Genomic DNA, 14,645 nt, shown 5'->3' on the forward strand with positions numbered 1-14,645 from the left:
TAAAATGTTTATGAAAACACTGTACCTGATTAAAATCTTTTTGCCGCAAATAGGTAATTGCTTTATTGATTTCCAGGTCATTGGCTAACTCTACATATTGAGATGTTTTTACCATTTCCACACACCTTCAAGGTAAAAAAGAGAGATTTTTTTTTTCTTATAGTGGGTCTTTCTATATTAAGAAGGCAATTGCTTGATTAAGTTGATCCTGTAAATCAGGGGTGTCAAACTCAATTTGAGGGCAGCATCAGCACTATGGTGCCCTCTGGGTGGCCAGCTGGGTGTGGCCCATTGGGTGGTCGTAGCTGTGGTGGTCACGGCAGTCTGGGTGGGCATGGCCACCTTGTTGCTCATGGGGGGATGCCTGTGGGAGCTGGGCAGTGTTGGGGGAGATCCAGAGGCTCTATGGAGGGTGGAGTGGGGTGAGGCGAGGCGATATGGGCTGGGGACAGCTGCTGCCTGACACATAGGCCCCCGCATACAGAGGCCAACAAGCAAATGGGGAATGACGGTGTCTGTCAGCAGCCACAGCCTGCCAGAACCTTGACTGGCGCACTCTGGGGCTCCGCAGCCTGCTGCCAATACTGGGCCAGCCCTCCAGCAGCAGGCGGAGTAGGGGAGGGAGAAGGCGCGTGACGCAGACCACCAGACACGCCTACTCTGTCCCATCTGTTTTTTCTTGCGGTTGGAGAGCAGGTTGCTGTTGGTCATCTCCTCAGTCCCCTTGCAGATCCTTCCCTTGGCCTGCGCATGGAACCTTTTCCCCTCACACACCCAACACACCTTGGCCCTGCCTCAGGCTGCCACCACCAACAGTTCATGCAGGTCCATTAGGCCACTGTTGCCGCCCGGAACATCTGGCCTGCCCAGCACCTAAGGAGGTGAAATGGCTGGCTAGCAAGCTCGAGTAGAGGTAGTAGAGCATGCCCAGGGCCATTAAGCAAAAGGCCACCCTGAGTGGGGCTTCCTAACCAATCGCTTCACCTCCTTCATGCTGGGTGGTCTTACAGCTCTGGGTGGCAGCCTAATGGAACTGTGCAAGCAGCTGGTGACCACAACAGGTACCGAGGTACGTGAGGGGAATGCACTTCACCCGCAGGCCAAGAGCAAGATCCTCGAGGCTGAGGAGATGACCAGTGGCAACCTGCTCTCCAACCAAAAAGAGATGGGACAGAGTAGGCATGTCCAGCTGTCTGCATCACGTGTCCCCCCAACTCCACATGCTGCCAGTGCTGTCACAGCGCTGCTGTTGGAGGGCCAGCCCTCGTGCACTCACCGCGTCCTGTCATGCGCCCTGGGGTCCGCCGGGCTGGCCGGGACCAGGGCAGCAGGGCCCAGTTCCTCGCCATTTCTGGGGCATCCCCGGGTGCCAAATATCAGCCAATCGCGGGCCGGATCTGGTCCGCGGGCCTTGTGTTTGACATGTCTGCTATAAATTGACTTAAATACTTGACAATTTTACAGACTCAAATACTTAAAAGGAGACTCACTGAGTACCCAATAAACTACCAAAACATTAATAAGGTGAATTTGTTGTGCAGTTTTGTTTTGTAACAGCCTTATTTTGTAATTTATAATGGATTCAACTCAACTGAGAAAGGTTATATTGTTACTATACAAGATCCAGGCATTAGAGCTTTCACGTGCAAACACACAATCAATAAAATACAAATTATTTCATTTTACTTTAATCATTGCATATGACCATGATATAATATCCAATCTTTAACAGAATCAACCAGAGGATAACAGGTGAACAACAGAGGTCCATAGTTTAAAATTGACACCTACCAGTCATAGCCTACTGCAAATGAAGTTTCAATTGCTGGAGCAATTAATTTAGCAGCTGTCATAATATACTTTTCTGCTGTAGCTTTCCTAAAAAAAAAAATTCTAGTTAAAAGGGGCAAAGCCTATATACACATTGTGGCTAACAGAAAACTTTATTGAAGAGATTAAATATTTAAATCTAATATTTATTTAGTAAATAATAAATATTAAATAAAAACATCAAGTAAGATACTTTGAAAGGAAACTGATTTGTGGCTTAAGATAAGCTTTTAGGGTATAATCCTCCATACTGATTAGGACACTCATTCTGTCCTCAGTTTGAACCCTGATTCTTTGAGTATGGAAAATAAAGTGAAATGCCTGTAGGCTTGGGAAGTTTGAAGATTTTGCAAAAGTACAAATATTTAGATTGTCCTACTACCTGTCCAACTCTTAACGGCAAAGAGCTAAATAGTACTGAACCTGCTCCAGGATTGTCCCAAAGGAACTTTTTTCAACAGGCAACTGGACTTTGTTTTTCCTTGAAGACGTTTAGCTTTTCATTGAAGAAGCTTCTTCAGTTGCCTTTTGAAACAGCTCCTATGGGACAATCATGACCTGGATGACTGAGAATCTCCATAGGATTATGGAATATTACTAATATTATTAAATCATGGGAAGAAAAATGGAATAGAAAATCAGGACTGGGAAATGGAATTAAATGCCTTGAAGAAAGAAAGGCTATTTGGCTGGCACCTTAACCAGGAGCATTCCACGGTGTAACCATATTATTAACATGTTACCTGTCCAGTTTTTAAACCTGCCTTCCCACGTATTTTCTCAACCCTTTATGAGATTGCAGAGGTGATAAATGTGGTAAATAAATGAAAATAAACTGACTTCTAACTTAGCATAACCAAAGCAGACAGCTGGAAAAGCACACTGAATTCATTTACATCTTCACCTGCTTAAACATGTCAATAAAATATGAAAGATAATGAAAAGACCTTTGGAAATAATGTAAGAGAGACTTACTTTTCACGTTCCATTTGTCGTAAGCTATCATTCTTAATAGCTTCTATCAACAGGTTTGTATGTGGATCATCCTAAAAATGCCAAAAAGGTAAATCTAGTCACTGGGGTAACACAAAAAACAGGAATGGATATATGGACACAGAAATGTATTCATGAAAATCATAACATTTTATGTGTCATACACTTTAAAGTATTTTTATTCATTCAATAAAACATGGACAATATTTAATATTTATTTGCTATGTATATGTAGGGATGTGGGTCTATATATATGTTGTTCATAGTATGTTTAGGTGTGTGTCATGTATGTGTTTCACTTTGAGAGCGGGCAACTAAATTTCATTTTTGATGTTTGCCATCGTGCCCACAGTATAAAAATGACAATAAAGGTTTATTATCCAACCTAAGCAAAAAACTTATTTTTAAATAACTGAGATGTTTGTATGGCAGGTTAGATGCTGATTTCTGTGCCGAGCTGAGGATATATTTCAGTTCCAAAAATAAATTTCTATTTACTTTTTGGTCTAAAAATCCTTTTACCCATATGGGGACTTTATTAAGTATTTCTGTACTTATTCTGTAATTTATAATCTATAGGATGATGTACAAGTTCAAATGAGAACCATTTAAATATTGCTAGAATGCAACCATTTCATTTGTGTAACAAACTTTACTTCAAAACTGCATTTAAAATATTTATCTGTTAGAAAAAAAGATCTGTCGGGATGAAATTACCATTGTTTGATATTGATCATAAAGAGTTTTTATGCCACTATTATACTATATGGAACATTTTTCCTTTCCATGATTTTTTTGTCTATAAATTGCAATTTATGAATTTGTGCATACTTACTCCTTGTGAAATATATTTGTCATCATCATCTATTTCCAGTGGAACAGCAAGCAGTTTTTGGAAGGCTTTTTTCATTTGATCTCTGTCTCCAGTAGCAAAGTAGCACAGGATCAAGTTGAAGCCTGCTTTCAGGTTTGGTGATGTGCTCATAATGTGCTCAAAGGAACTAATGGCATCAGTATATTGGCCGGTTTTAATAAACGCAACTCCAATGTTCTGCATTATTTTAATCCTAATGAAATACATAGTTAGAACCTTATATTAAACTGTATCTTAAAATAAAGATACATGACTGCTGAACTCTGCCTAGAATACAGTCAAAAATGCAAATTAACACTATATAAGAAAGTAATAACAACATCGAAACAAATTAAATAAAGTAGGGATCTGATATTTTTACTTCACTGATTCAGTTTATAAATCCAACTATGAGTATCCCTGGGCAATATAAAATAAAACATTATAATAGCATATCATTATAAAAACAATAACCACAAGTATAAAAGCATGCCGTACAAAAATATTTGAAAACAATATTTATTACAATTAAGAATGGATAAAAATCAACCATCAACAATTAAAAACCATCAGAACTGATTTTCTGCCTATCTAAAGCAAAGTAATAAGGGGTCATAATCTCATCTTCCTTAAAAGGGAAAATGTACAATGAGGTCCCACTACTGAAAAGGCCTTTTTTAAATACCAAGTTGTAACTAATGATCGATAAGTTTATATGGAGGAAAACAATTCCTGACAAAATTGGCCTAATCATTATAACCTTCTTCCAATTCCCACTTAAGCTGTCTCCTGGTCAACAAGGTTTTTATTCGATACCTTACTGAATATTAGGTAATATTGCAGGACATTTGCTATCTTCTGAGTCAAGTAAGTTGGATCACAGAGTAAGTATTATCAAACTATTAATGAGAAGTAGATGAAAGAGAATCAGGTATCCACCACCTACAACTCTTAAAAGGAAGACTTATCTGTAAAACATACACAATTGTAAGGACACTAAATTGCTTTCCACCTTATTTCTACATGCTCTTTTGCTTGAGGATTCCACTTTATATAAACAGGGCAAATAACTAAAATGTTTCCCTTTGTCATGTCTACTTTGCCCTCAAGATAATATGAAGATAGCATTGAAATAAATGAAAGGTCATAAGTAGTCTCAGTAGATAGCATATGAACAAGACTAACAGGGCTCTGTAGACAGAAAATTAGAGTGAACAACAAATGGTCAGATTTGTTGGAACTCACCTCATCTCCTTGTGGACACTTGCAATCTGATCTAGAGCCATTCGATAGAACTTGATGGCTTTTGAATAGTTCCTTTGTTTCAAATAAATATTTGCCATGTTCACTTTCAGCATGCCTATAAAATAATACAGAATAAGATGTAGCTCATATCCCAGTTATTTTCCAGAATATAAGTTAGGCTGTACGCAGATATAAAATATATATAGTTGGCACGGAAGAATTTGGAGAAGAGGAAAATAAAAAGAATGAGCTATTTGGGACAAAAAAGAAATGGAGGGCTTGACACCTTTTATTTTCCAGTTGCCTAATTATATACACAGCAGGCTTTTTTTACTTAGATTGGACTGCAAGTTTATCTATTTATTTGCAAGTCACAACTTTCTATGCCACTTCAGTCAAACTGACTTTGTTTATTTCTATCCTACCTTTATTATTTTTACAAATAAGTCAAGGCAGTGAGCAGATGTAATACTCCAACCTTCTCCTATTTTCCTCACAACAACCCTGTGAGGTGGGTTGGGCAGAGAGAAAGTGACTGCCCAAGGTCACCGAGCTGGTTTTTAGGGCTAAGGCAATCACCTGGTTTCTACAGCAAACTGGCTCTCATTTTATTTAAAAGCAACATTTTAAATAGCAAAATGCTGGCTTTATTGGGCCTACCTAATTTACAGATTTGAAAAAGTGGGCCTCCAGAAAAATCTCAGTTCTTTTTATCACTTGAGGATTATGCTGGAACAACTATCAAAGTTTAATTGGGGGAATAGGATACAGACTTTTCCTGCAACTTCTAAACTAGCAGGTAAAGTTGTTAGAACACATACTTTAAGAATACAATCACTAAATGCAGAGATAATCACAGTTATGATATAAGGGGTTGCAAAATATAGATGATCAAAAGATAGCTGCAAAATTCAACTATTTCTGATTTAGAGGAACTTATTAAAGCTTAAAGGTATTACTGAACTGGCAATCTCTTTTGCTAAATAATTCCCCAAAAAGTTATTTCTTCAGATTTGAAAACATATCTGACAAAAGAAAAATATCTCGCTGAACTTATAAAATGGCACCAATTTCTATATTTGGCCAATATCAACGAACAGAGACTATGATAAATGTTATACATTGCCCAGAATCACCTATGTATGTGCTAGGTGGCTATATAAATTTGTTAAATAAATAAATAGTTCCCATTTGATATAATTACTCAGCATGGTCTGATTCGGTAAAAGTAAAGTACCTCCATTGACGAACATTTTGTTTTTCACGATGACCTGATATGTATTTAGTGCTTCTGCATACATGTCATTAGCAGAGTATTGGCTAGCCAAATTGAAGAGTACCTAAAAGAAAAGAAATGAGAATATTTCCATTGTCCTCCACAAGCAACAGTTTTAAATTTCTTCATCATAAAGTTGAGGCAGTCGGTAGTGCAGCAACTATATAGGAAAAAGAGAACTGCTGCCTTTTGGAAGAAAACAGAGAACAGCTACCCCAGGGGAGAGGACAGAGTAGCTATTAGCAGGACATTATTGAACATTCGGTATGGTCTACACTATTCCTCACGGAAGGGTTGAGAGATGTGGTCGTCCTTACCTTCTGAGCCAGGAGCCCTTTGAGCTCATTTGGCATTTCAAGAACCCCTTGTGAGAGCTTGTGCACAATGGGTGCTGACCATGAGGCATTCCCCATTCACACAATGGCAACTCTGGGGACACAAGTGATTAAAATGTAAAGATGATTAGGAAGTCAAGTGAAGCTTGACACTGGTAGTTTCATGGCAACAATAGGAAAAGATCTTTCATTTTTTCTGGGATTTTTTTTTTAAAAATATGCCAGCCTAGCCTGAATAATTGATTCAAAGCAGTCTTTTCCAGAAAACATTCCCTACTGCCCTATTTAACTTTGATCTCTTTTTTTTAAAGCAAATGGTTATATTTTCAAAGTAAGGTACTCAATGGTGCCATCATTTGTATTTCCTAAAAAAGCCAATTTGGGATCCAAAGGCATTTTTAGTAGTAAGGGTGATGCTAGTGAATAGGCTTTGCTTTGCAGCATGTCAACTTCTTTTGAAATTTTAGAATGAATTACCTACAAACAACCTCCTCACTATCTATTACACTCCCTCCCCACCTGATCTTTTTATTAATAAGGTGCTTCAAAGAACTACTCAGAAATCATTAATTTGGTTTAAATTTATATGATGGTTAAGCAGTGGTAGGCTTTAATTCTAGTTAATATAGAATGACTGGCCTAAACTAGAGTTGTTGTCATAGTTTTAATTTTGTGGGGTTCTTGTTTTATTTAGTAATATTGCTGTTGTTACTTAATCCAGGGTTATACTGTATAAGATGGGTGGACATATAAATCTTTTAAACAAATAACATATGCCTACTATCAATATTGGCAAGTGAACGTTTATAGTTCTAGGATACTTTTGAGGCCGTCTGATTTATGTTGTTTATGGTCTTTAAATTCAAACACAAATGCTGACATTCAATTAAATATAATTACAATACATGCACTTTAATACATACATACAAATATTCATCAGAGGTCATCCATGTATGATTAATCCCTTTCTGAAGATTCTGAATGTGCATTGAGTGTTTTTACGGTTACTTACAGTATAAGTAAGATCAAGGTTAATATTAGCAGGAGACATTGTCTGTTCACGTTGCCTTACTAAGGCTCTTTCTTTTCTTCCAGCATCTTTCGCCTTTTCTAGAGCCTTAAAGAAAATAATTTATGTTTCACTGGTGCTTTATGCCCTTCCTTAGACAATGTTGCATAAAACAATTTTGATATATATTTACACAAACTTACTTCTATAACTGCATATAAAATCACTAATAGGACACAACAGCAAAAAATATGTTCATGTCATCAGGATACTCAAGTAGGGAATGCATCCCTCACTAGCAGATTTTAATGCTGTTCTTTAGTAGAAAGTGAGCTTACAAATTCTATTTTTGAATACTAATATGAAATCTAAAAAACCCCTGCATATACCAAGAAAGGAATGAATAATTATTTTAGCTTGGAAAGAGAAAGCAGGAACTAGTTTCTATAATCTTCTTGGTAAGGACAGCTGTAGCAAATTCCTTCTCAGCAAAAATTGGTGTCTCCCATAGCATAGTTTTACAGTGTGCTTTGGGTTTTTGGAAGATGGAACAATATATTACCTTTCAGCTTTGAAATCCTCAGTGTTCTCATCATGTATTGTAGATAGATGGGACTAATTTTTTTCTAAATGAACACAGAGGAAGCTGAATTCCAGTCCAAACTTAATTCTAAAACCTCACTCTTACATAATTGCAAAATATACATGCTCTAGACTATGTACTCTTTCAGTATTCCTTAGAAACAAATATTTTATCATTTTCTATAAAAGGGCTTAGATAAATACAATGATGTCCAGAAGCAAAAATATGAGCAGGCCACCAATGGTCATTTTATATAAGCATATTTGACATATAAATAATTTGGTCAATCAAGGGAATTGCACTCGTTTTTTGAACTTTATACATAATGGATGAATTCATATAGCAACTATATCTAGATATGATGACAATTTTTATCCAGCTAAGATTTTTATGATGGCTCTCCATCTTTTATTACTAAAAACAAACTGGCAATCTGAAAACTATAAACGCAACAATGCAGCTTTGTATTTCAGGATGAAGTAATAATTTAAGGCTACCTCTTACCAATTTTAAATCTCCACAGCTGTGAGCAATGCAGCTTTCTTCAACCAACTCATTCACTTTTTTTTCTAACTGTTTAATCTTTCCTTCTGGACTGAAATAAGGAAAGAGCAGAATCATATGACATCAGAAACACCAAGGAAAAAAAATCTACACTTTGGTACACATATTAGATGTACTACATTAGGTTTTACTTGGGCTGCCCTTGTTTATATACATTTATTTTATACAGATAATTCTGTGCTGATTTCCTAATGAAATACTCAGGCTGGACTATTTCTGAAGAAGAAATTCAAAAATACATGCTCCCTCGAAAGATCTCCTAAGAATTTATGGCAGCAAAAACTGCTGAGGTCATGTTATTTTTAGCTAATGACAGTTTCCAATGCTTCTGTGTATGATGGTCAATCTGATTTATAAAGAAATGATTTCCTGCCCACCTCCCAAATATGCTCCAATTATCCAAGGCAAATTTGAGAATCATACACAGTAGCATGAAGTAGAAACAATCTGACTTACAATGACTGTTTAATCTGCAGAGAAACACTAGACCCCAAAAGGCTGGGTAATTTATTTGTTTGATTTATATTCTGCCTTTCTTTCCACAGCTCAACACCTCTTCCGTGGCAATCTCTCTTCATTTTATGAAGCTAGCCTGGGCTGAAATGAAATGAGCACTCCAAAGTTATGGAGTTAATTTCCATAACTAAAAGTGAACAACCTGCCCCCAATCCCCATAGTCCAACACCTTACCTATTGCAAGACAAATGATTATAAGGATTTAAACATGCAAGATGATATCAATTCTATTGGAATGTATATATGTTAGTATATGTAACTAAACACAATTGATATATCCATAGGTATAGTTTCAAAAACTAAAACACTGAGCCGAGGTGGCGCAGCAGTTAGAGTGCAGTACTGCAGGCCACTTTAGCTGACTGTGTTCAGCAGGTCAGCAGTTCAAATCTCACCGACTCAAGGTTGACTCAGCCTTCCATCCTTCCGGGGTAGGTAAAATGAGGACCCAGATTGTTGGGGGCAATGTAAAATATATATATACATTGCTTACTGGTGTACACCGCTTAGAGAGTGCTTGCACTTAAAGCAGTATATAAGTCTCATAAATAAATAAATAAATAATAATGGATCACATTTATCCAGGTCATAGGAAAGTATTTGAAGATGACACTGTGTGACATCAAAACATTCTCCCACAATAATTAATCTATAGTACAAATATCACTCTTTGTACTATGGCACTCTATTTAAAACGAACAAGCACTGTTTTTTTAATAAGTCGTATTATACCAGTATAGAAAAATAAAGATTCAGCCTTTTCCAATTAAATTCTGTTTTATTGCCTTACAGTGAATGATGTATATGCTATTGATTCCCCCCCCCCCGAAAGACATGACAAAGTAACTGTAACAAAGCTGTCTACCTACCTATCTTCATTTTTTGTTTCTAGAGGAGGAGCTGGACCTCTTGCCTGGCCAAGAGGATCAAATGCAGAACCTGAAAATTAATAAATATAACTGAGAACTCTATATGTTTACCTATTGAAGGCTAATTTCTAATAATTTTTAAAATGTATCTATTTGATACATAACCTCTACTCTACTCAAATGAGTACATGGGGCATTCCTAAAATTAAAAATAAATGCAATCCTAGAAATAAAACTTAAATTAAATTTAACGCCTGATAAACACCATGTATGTTGCACCAAGCCCAACTCCTGAGAAGAATATTTCATAATCTGGGAGCAATGCAAGAAAAAGCCCTCTCTGACATGGCATGTAAGAGAACCTATCTTCAGTCCAGATACTGTAAGTGCATAACAGGATAAATGGCCCCTTAATAGTGACATCCTAAGCAAGTTGGTTTAAAGCTCTAAAGGATAATATGACACTTTAAATTGTGCCCAGTATGTGCAAGCAGTGCATGTCTTTAAGTACAAATAACACATAATCTCTGTATCTTGCAGAGTTAACAATCTATTGCTGCATTGTGCACAAGTTCCAATTTCTGAACATTTTTCAAGGGCAATTTCAAATTTCCAGTAGTCAAAACAGGATAAAACTAAACTGTTGCTAACTGTTGCTAAATCTTAAGAAAAGTTGTAGCTGGTGTGTATAAATTCCTTGTTATAGCTGCCCCATAGAATCTAGCTGAGGATCAAAGACTCCCCCCCCCCAAACTGCAAGGGTACTTTTTCAGGTGAAATGCAATCCCATCATACATTTCAGTCAGTACCCAAGTCCATTTTCTTATTGACCAAGAGCACTTCTACTGTCTTTGACTTTAATTTCATATAGCCCCATAACTGAATTGATGCAACACTCAAAAGATATTGCTTCCATAGAGTTGAATAACAGGAAGCAGTACAGCTGGATGCTACCAGCATAATAATCTCACCCCATTCCAAAACTCTGAATTATTTCTCCCACCAGTTTTATGAATATATTAACACAACAAGGGCACTTGGAGGACACTATACATCAATAGCCAAAGTGTCACTTAGTTGTTCTTTAGCATCACAGGAAGGACTAGAACTGCTTTTAAATCATATCCTCAACAGACAACCTCACCAGGTGCTCTGGAAGGACACCATAATTAATGACATAAAAATATACCTCTTGAAGCTGCTTTTGTGTAACCTGCTGCCTGCACTGCTGTCATAGGTCGAGTAACACCATCCTTAAAGAACAAATGATGAAAATCGTGAGGGAAGCAAGTTCTTGCCTCATCGCTATATAATGTCAGAATGAGTATTAAGTGTCAGAATGAGACAAATACATGAAACCGAACTGTATTAATACTTCAACACAGTAATTTCAGTTTGCGAATTTCAATAATAACTTGTAGCATACAGGATTTTTAAAGTTAGTTGTTATACAGATAGCTATCAACTTGCAATCATTTGCTTAGTGGCTGAAGTTACAACATCACTGAAAACAGTGGCTTATGACTGCTTTTCACATTTACAACCATTGCAGCATCGTTGTGGTCACATGATCAAAATTCAAAAGCTTGGCAATTGGCATGTACTTATAACATTTCAGTTCTCTGAGGTCATGTGATCACCCTTTGCGCCCTTCTGCCCAGCAAAGTTAATGAAGAAGCCAGATTCACTTAACAACCATGTTATTAACAACTGCAGTGATCCACAACTGTGCAAGAAAAATGGGGCAAAACTCAGTTAACTGTCTTGCCTAACAAAAGAAATTTTGGGCTTAATTGTGATCATAAGTAGAGGACTATCTATAGATTTTTAAAAATTATTTATTGTTCAATACTGTGCAATGAAATCATTAGTTGGATTTGAAGGGGCTATCTGCATACTTTTCATTTATCCCATTATTATGAATCTACAGGAGTATTACAAAATTTATAACCCATATTTTAAGGAAAATTTTATTTTTCAAATTTGCTGCTATAAATGGAAATATTCCTTTTAGGTAAGAAATTGGGTACCTAATGATGTATTCTCATTTTCACTTATGTCTCATTCCTTAAATTTAAAACCAGTTCTTCACTGCCATGACACGTACAGTCTTAGATTCATTAACTGCAGTCTATCAATTAATTTGAGCAAAAATTATAACAGTATTACCTGCATAGCTGCTGTCATTGGTCTGCCCATTGATGAAGACAAGGTTGTCTTTGACTATCATGATGCAAGAAAATATTTTTGATCAATCATCATTGCAAATTCTATTTCTTTTTTTATATATATAAATATTTTATTAGATTTTATAAGGATAAAGGGGAAGTGGGGTCAATAAGGGTATAACAAGGGATGACAAACAAAAAAGGTTAGACCAGGGGAAGAGATAGATACAATAGTGGGGATGTCCCCCACAATAAGTCAACACTTCAGCAAGTAAACCCATCTGGGTATACATATTCAATCATAATAATTAATATAAAATAGCAATACTTAATATATTACTACTATATTACTAATTAATTATAACTTTAACACATTAATATATTACTTATTGGTTATAATTACTTATTGTTAAAATCACAAATAAGAAAAAGAAGAAATATTCATAGGAATAAACATGAAATTTAAATACAAAATATCAATTATCCCATTAAGTTTCATAACCTTTTCTCATTCTATCGTATTGCTAACCATTGGTAAAATTTATCCCATGTTTTAAAATAGATTGAGTCTTCTTTCTCTTTCATTTCTAAAGTTAATCTGTCCATTATATTTAGTATTTTTCTTAGTATAATCTGGTCAGATGGTAGATTTTCATTTTTCCAAAATTGGGCAAATGCTATTCTCGTAGCTGTTAATACCTGTAATATTAAGTACTCATTCTCTTTTCCATAATTAGATCCTAATATTCCTAGCAAACACAATTCCGGTTTAAATTCTATCTTAATTTTAATCATCTTTTCTAACCATATCTGAATCTTAAACCAAAATTTCTTAGCGTTAGGGCATATCCACCAGAGATGATAGTAAGTGCCTGGTTTCTGTTTACATTTCCAACAAATATTTGACACGTTTTTAAAGATTTTCTCTAATCTAACTGATGTCATATGCCATCTATAAAACATTTTATATAAGTTTTCCTTATATGCAGCTGCTTTAGTAAATTTAATGTTTCGATCCCAAAGTTTTGCCAATCTTCTAAGTCTATAGAATAACCAAAATTCCTTGCCCACACTATCATTGTTTCTTTTACTTGTTCTTCTTCCATCTTCCAGCTTAACAGAAATTTATAAAGTTTCTTGATCGGATTTTCATCTGTTTTTAAGAGTATTTTATCTAATGGTGTCTGTTCTTTGTAGAATCCCATTAGTTTTACATCTTTCTCATATCTTGTTTGAATTTGCAGGTAAGACCACCATGTTAAATCGATACCATGTTGTTGAAGAACCTGCCTTCTTTAAGTTTTCCATCCTTATCGAAAATGTCTTTATACGTAACAAGAAAAGAGACAAACACAGTTTAAACTGAAAGAACAATTTAGTAACCTAGAAGTTGAGCTACAAAACGATCCACCAAAGAAGAAGTTGAAGACACAAATGGAATTAATAAAACATAAATTAAATTTATTGGAGATGGAAATAAGGGCACAACAGATTAAATGATCTAAACAGAACTTTTTTGAAAATGCCAATAAACCAGGAAGATGGCTTGCATATAGACTGAAAAAAGAAAGAGAAAAAAGATTGATAAGTAAATTACAAGATTCAAAAGGCGAAATACATTGCCATAATGATGCATTGAAAAAAATTGCCAAGGCTTACTATGAGACACTTTACAAGGTGGAGGTGGTTTCTAAAGAGGCAATACAGGAGTATCTAAAAAAAGCAAATCTTTCAAAGATATCAAAGAATATGCAATGTATGTTAAATGAGAAGATAACAATGATGGAAATTACAGAGGCAATAAAAAGGCAAAAGAAGGATAAAACTCTGGGACCCAATGGCCTCCCAACAGAATTTTACGTAGCTTTACAAGATATAGTAAGCCCGATATTGAAAGATGTTTGTAATGAAGCCTTCTCGATGACAAAAATACCAAATTCCTGGACAGAAGCCAATATTTCTCTTATACCTAAAGATGATATTGACCTCACACAAATTAAAAACTATAGACCAATATTATTATTAAATGTGGACTATAAAATATTTACAGCAATAATAGCGGAAAGAATGAAGAAATTTTTGAATGAATTTATCCACTCAGACCTAAAAGACAGATAAAGAATAATTTAAGGATTATTTTAAATGTGTTAGAATATTATGAAAAACATCTGGGGAAACAGATGGCACTTATATTTTTAGACGCACAAAAAGCTTTTGATAATCTCAATTGGCAATTTATGTTTCAACAGTTGAAGGAGATGGACTTTGGTGAAAACTTTATAAACGCAATTCAAGCAATTTATAATAAACAATCAGCAAGAATACTTTTAAATGGAGATTGCACAGATAACTTTGACATTAAAAAAGGCATAAGACAGGGATGCCCACTGTCTCCTTTGTTATT

The 14,645-nt window shown here is 35.6% G+C and overlaps 1 protein-coding gene across 4 annotated transcripts in view; it reads right to left on the reverse strand.

The window, feature by feature from the left end:
* The window catches only part of IFT88 (intraflagellar transport 88), a 46,563-nt gene that overhangs the window by 26,619 nt on the left and 5,299 nt on the right, over window positions 1–14,645 (reverse strand). For all 4 annotated transcript variants that reach the window (XM_039351479.1, XM_039351481.1, XM_039351480.1 and 1 more), the window contains 11 exons: window positions 12,243–12,296; window positions 11,263–11,326; window positions 10,074–10,143; window positions 8,629–8,719; window positions 7,545–7,649; window positions 6,159–6,261; window positions 4,922–5,036; window positions 3,659–3,890; window positions 2,806–2,876; window positions 1,792–1,878; window positions 26–125 (listed from right to left, as the gene is read on the reverse strand). In XM_039351479.1, the coding sequence (XP_039207413.1) occupies window positions 26–125; window positions 1,792–1,878; window positions 2,806–2,876; window positions 3,659–3,890; window positions 4,922–5,036; window positions 6,159–6,261; window positions 7,545–7,649; window positions 8,629–8,719; window positions 10,074–10,143; window positions 11,263–11,326; window positions 12,243–12,296 (1,092 nt within the window). The remainder of the gene's footprint in view (window positions 1–25; window positions 126–1,791; window positions 1,879–2,805; window positions 2,877–3,658; window positions 3,891–4,921; window positions 5,037–6,158; window positions 6,262–7,544; window positions 7,650–8,628; window positions 8,720–10,073; window positions 10,144–11,262; window positions 11,327–12,242; window positions 12,297–14,645) is intronic.

The sequence above is a fragment of the Crotalus tigris genome, unplaced genomic scaffold (assembly GCF_016545835.1).
Source record: "Crotalus tigris isolate CLP2741 ecotype Arizona unplaced genomic scaffold, ASM1654583v1 scf7180000018371.15429387391:27106975, whole genome shotgun sequence".
Lineage (NCBI taxonomy): Eukaryota > Metazoa > Chordata > Lepidosauria > Squamata > Viperidae > Crotalus > Crotalus tigris.